This window comes from Melanostigma gelatinosum (assembly GCF_949748355.1).
Source record: "Melanostigma gelatinosum genome assembly, chromosome: 19".
Lineage (NCBI taxonomy): Eukaryota > Metazoa > Chordata > Actinopteri > Perciformes > Zoarcidae > Melanostigma > Melanostigma gelatinosum.
In genome coordinates, this window is record NC_136652.1 from 3223495 (window position 1) to 3228916 (window position 5422).

Sequence of the window (5422 nt, forward strand, 5' to 3'; positions counted from 1 at the left end):
GCTTGAAATGAGTCATGTGAGCTACAGCAACTTACCAACTCTGTAGCTTGAGATTGGGTACACAATTCTACTACGGGAAGTTTAAGAATCTAGTTCTAGGTTGTAAAGGGTTGCACATTTCAATAAGGCTTCTGCATTGTTCCACCTGATGCAATGATCTAAGTCCAGTGGAGTAGTCATTATTCAGCAGGAGTCAAACAGATTTGGGCTGATTATCCGCAGCAGTCTCAACATCTCCGGAGACATCTGCCATCGTAGTTCTTAAAACAGCCTTGAATGCAGCACGAATAGCCGTGGGTGGGGGGCTTTAGGGTGGCTCTGGAACAAGTAGCCTGCGGTAGAGTGTATGGTCAGTGCAGTCAGTGAGTGCCGCTCTATAGGCCTATGGCTGCCCAGGAGCCCCAGGTTCACATAGAGTGGATTAAAGCTCTAATAAAATAAATGGTATTGGGGAAAAGACAGAAACTCTGGACTTTCAAATTGTAAATGAACACTTGCAATAAAATATTTAACTGTCAGATAGGAAGGGGCCAAAAAGGACCTAAAGAGGCAGCACGACCATCGTGTTCAAATAATTCTCCCAGACTTTTCCCGAAGAAAAAAAATTAATAAAAAATCCTCAAAAACAATTTCAGTTTTCTGACGTTGGATTCTTTAAAGTGTGTCAACAGCGCAATGAAAACAAAACACTGACCAAGAAATAGGTACACGTATGCACATATAAACGTCCACGCACACCATGCATGAAGTCACCTGGGCGGGGGTAGAAAAGAGTCTTGCAAGCACACGTCCACGCTCTCACACCATGAAAACAAACAACACATGATACATGAGACAGAAATAGCAGTTGGACGGCATACAACCAGTGAAATAAAAAACAAAACGATAATAAAAAAAAAAGACCATTGCGAGGTAAACCGATGCACTGTAAATAACGAGCTCCTCCGTGGACGTTCCAAACACTTTGGACATTTTGCTACATCCTTGTGTTCTACCCTGCAGCACTGGACCCCTCCTCCCACGCCTCTCAGCTATTCTCCCCCCCCTCCCTCCAATCATTAAGAAGTGCACATCTGCTACTTTCCTCTGGGTTCTCTCTTGAGCAGCCTGGCTTCACCTTGAGGACACAACTGGCTTTCCAAAACAATAAGTTGCATGAGGAACAGATGTGAAAATTCATAGAGACTTGATAGTTGCACTTCTGCTACAGAATGCAGTCCATTTGAGACACAAATGTGAGTGGGCACTGTAAAAGGTAAGGCTCTTTAAAGTAGTCAGGGTTGACCCTCAAAACATGTGTGAAAGTGAGGTAGTTAATAGTATAATACTTGAAAATGAGGGTTTTCCTCATGCTAGTTATATGTGCATTGGCACTTAAAGCCAATACAGTTCAACAAAGCTATGGATGGCGCTTCAGGGATGCTGAAGGCCATTTTTGCTCTGTCCCATCCTTACCAGCTGTATTTGTTCTCTTCAATAAATTCAAAGTAGCCCCTTCCATGTTCCTCCCGGCGTCTCTTAACACCCTTCTTATTCTTCTGATCAGCATTCGTGTCTTTGTCCGCATCCCCTTTGAAAATAGAACAAAGATATAGAATGAGGTGTTCCTTTTTGTGAGAGAGAGGTCGGACTGGCAGTGGGGTTCTGACCCACAAAGCCCATTCATTAGTTACATTGTGTCGACCATGATCATCAATAGTAAGGTAACCAAAGAGGTAACACCTCACGATTACACTTATATATACACACACAATCATACTACATGAATTGTAACAGCTATAATGACCAGATAATAATTACAATATAGGCTGGTCCAAATGAACATTGTTTGCTGGGGCTGGAAAAACGAGTCTCTGCAAAGTAAAGGGGACATCAACCCCGGTATAAAGGGCTTGGAATGTATTGTGTTGAATACGATTCAGATGTTAGCCTATATTATGAAGGAGGACAGATCTACTGCTGTCTAGGACGAATGCATCATGCAAGGAAATGGGAATGTCTATTTAGACCTGATTGGCACCCCCCACATCTTACCCTGAATTGCCTAGGTGAATCTCACGGTAAACCGACATTTTCTAAATTCATCTAACAAGATGACACTTTCTATCCAACCCACGGACTAACTAACCACGTGCTAAACAAGCAGTTCGACGCCTGGCCCGTCTTCTGCACAGCAAGTGCAGATGTTCCCAGTCTTTCTTTAGGCAAATGCGCTTGGACATAAACACCGAAGGAATTCGTAAATAGAGTTTAATTTGTACTAAACTTGGAACGGCCCAATTGTGCCTTCGGAGCTTAGAGCAGCGTAATTAGCAGGATAGAAGCGGATGCCAGGCACCCTGCTATAACCGCAGTGGCATTCCACTGCTTTAAAGTTAGATCTTTATTTAACGTGGGCGCCCCTATTTATTGTGGGTTAAAGAGTAACGCAAAGTGATCATCTTGGTTCACCTCCACCACACTACCAACCAATTTAAAGCCAGACTTCAATGCGGGAACCACTGAACTAGCTAACCGGCGACCGCTAGTTATCACTGCACCAAAGACACAAAGAAAATGACGTTAGCTGGCAAGCTAACACGCTAACCAAGCGAATCAGACTATGCTACGTTAAATCAATGTATTGTGTTTAACTTCATTCGCCTGACGTTTTCAATTGTGACGGGCGATATTCTACCATTACATAAGAATGATGAAGTTAACATTTGTGAACTGGAATATCGACAATACGTTACAAAATTATTAGCGTTAGCTTTAGCCAAGGTGAGGACCGATGCTAACTTGAAATTAGCATGAGAGGCTAGCTGTTTCAGTTTGTGGCTAACGCTTGCTAGTTTAGTGAGGTCACGCTATCGCTCATCATGGACGCTCTGTTGTATGGTAACGCATTGGAATTTAGTCATTCCCAGCCGGCTCCCTCCCGCGGTAGCATTAACGCTGTAGGAAAACCCGACACCCAGCCACAGTCCATCCAGCCAGTCACATTTTCATAACCATCCAGCCGACTCACCCTCAGCAGCCTGATCCGCGGGCTCACCATCCTCCGTGTCTATTTTCTCCATGTCGTCGACATCTCCCTTGAGCATGGGATCCATCTCGTCGTCCTCGTCTCCCTCCTCACCCATCTCTTCGTCTTCAGCAGCGCCATCGCCGTCGCCCCCATTTTTAGGCGCTTGTACTACTACTACTACTTCTTCTTCTTCTTCCTCCTCCTCCTCCTCCTCGTTGGCCTCCATACTTTCTTCTATCGGGCCCTCGCCTTCTTCTTCCTCTCCCATACCCTCCTGGTCGGCGGCCTGGACGGAACCCTCAGCCGCTGCAGCTTCTTGGTCTAGTGGGGGGTTTCCTGCAAGGGCCTCCTCGTCCAGCGCGGCCTGCAAACGGTCCATCAGCTCGGCCTTCAGCCCTTTATCCGAAAGATCACGCTTTTTCAGCTCGTCCTTCAGCTCGTTCACTTTCAGCTTTTTGACGTTAATTGAGCTCATTGTGGATGTTTGACTGCAAAATGTATGAAGTGAAATTCACAAATACGATAAATAAATAACTGGACGGCCTTTGTCGACGGATGTAGCTCAATATACTGCGCCAAATGGCACCCGCGCTGTCCGACCAATCTTTCACCGGCAAAAGAGCTGTGCTTATCCCGGGGTGTGGGGGAGGAAGATGACGTCTTACCGTAATTACCCAGAGAGCAGCGCGGCTGGGTTATACAGCCCGCCGACCATCTGTCGCTGGCGTAATAACAAAACCAATCTCATAGAAAGCGTTGATGTGGAAGAAAGTGGGGCAAAATGTGGAGGAAAAATGCAACACTTAGGACACCAAAGATTAGACACATTTTGTCTTTGTTTGCATGATTCACATAGGCCTAGCCTACGTTTGGAAATAAGTAAATCTACTATAATATGATAATAAAGTTTAGATGAATAAAGGTGCGATAAAATAGGACGCTATCCAAAATAATAGTCAATACTCTTTACCCTATTGAATTTAAATTTAAAATGGTCCTTGTGCGAGTTGTCTATAATGTATATCTTTCCATGGAGTGAAACTCATGAATCCATCCAACTTTCCACACAGTTCGCTATTTTACATTCAATACTGTTATGATTTAGGGTGGCTATTATCTACCATTAAGCCAATCAGGTAGAGGAGGTTCACTTTAATCAGCCATAGTATAACTTTTAATTGATTTGATCTGTGGTTTCATTTTATCTGCTCAAACATGATGAAAGAAGAGTTGAGGACTGTTTACAACTTCTTGTCTATTTCGAAAATGAAACAAATGCTGTCATTTTAAGACGTTTTTTCAGTCAATGTGAAAAATGTCGATGCAAAAATATGACAAACAAAAACAAATGACTCTCTGCATAAAGACACCATGGTGATTTGTTGTTTTGTCAACGTTTTAACAAAACAAAACATTCTCAATTTAAAGGGGCACACCATTCACCATTCTGTCAAAACGGTTGTGTAATTGTGACGATATCATCAAATGTATAAAGGCTCCCGTGTTTTAAGAGCGTAACCCTTAAAGTGAGGATATCTCGCCTTCCGCTGCATCACGTTTGACCGTTCTGTTTACCTGTCTCTTGCGAGTCTCCCAACATCATCGAGACACAATACTACATTTCTGTAGTATCCCTTTAATCTATTTTTGCCTTAATTATATCTGACATTGTTCTGCATAGTTCAATAACGTTATTTAAAAAAAAGCCTTACCACATCTCTTTTTACTTACTATTACTGGAAAGGGTACTTCTATTCTTAACAGCAACATCACCAGAAGGCATATTATAATAATAATGCTATTTCTAAGGCTGCCAGTTGGCTCATAAGTGGTCAACATTTCTGCTATGTTTTGGGGCCAGACCCAGTGCTTTAAAAGTGATCAGGAAAATGTTCAAATATATTCTAAAATGAACAGGGAGCCAATATTGGGGTGATGCGATGTCATCTGTTAAGACCACTGAGACGGATGTATTATGACGGATATATTGTCACCATAATGTAAAATGTACCTTACAGTGATGTATCATGGGAGTGTTACAGTGAGCGCATGTCTCCACGTCCATGCAGACAGCATTCTCTCACTATTGTGCTGCAAGAAGGTTCACGAGGAACTTGTGGGAGAGAGAATTAGGTTTTGAAAGTGAATTCCATTTAAAAAAGTTTATTTTGACTGTTTCTGTGAACGCTTGCTCTTTACTGCCTCCCTGAGGAGGTCATCGTAAATAACCAAGTGAATTCATGAAGCGTTTCCTCAGTGCGCTCACTCCTCCTCCACTGTGCCACTGGTCGCCACTCCATGAGGACAGCGTCTCCAGCCTCTTAGTTTGTCATATTTTGTTTTTGTTCACGTACGCCAATACTATGAGTGAGATGTGTTTGCTTTTTATCGACGGAGCTATGGTGAAAATAA

At 43.1% G+C, this 5422-nt stretch overlaps 1 protein-coding gene across 1 annotated transcript; it reads right to left on the minus strand.

Annotated features, from left to right (window-relative positions):
- Positions 1-1114: 1114 nt before the first annotated feature.
- hnrnpub (heterogeneous nuclear ribonucleoprotein Ub) lies at positions 1115-3617 on the minus strand. The gene is made up of 2 exons (XM_079291550.1): positions 3011-3617; positions 1115-1570 (listed from the first exon to the last, which is right to left on the minus strand). The coding sequence occupies exons 1-2, from the start codon at positions 3483-3485 to the stop codon at positions 1452-1454; spliced, it is 594 nt and encodes a 197-aa protein (XP_079147676.1). The 5' UTR covers positions 3486-3617; the 3' UTR covers positions 1115-1451.
- Between the last annotated feature and the right edge of the window lie 1805 nt (positions 3618-5422).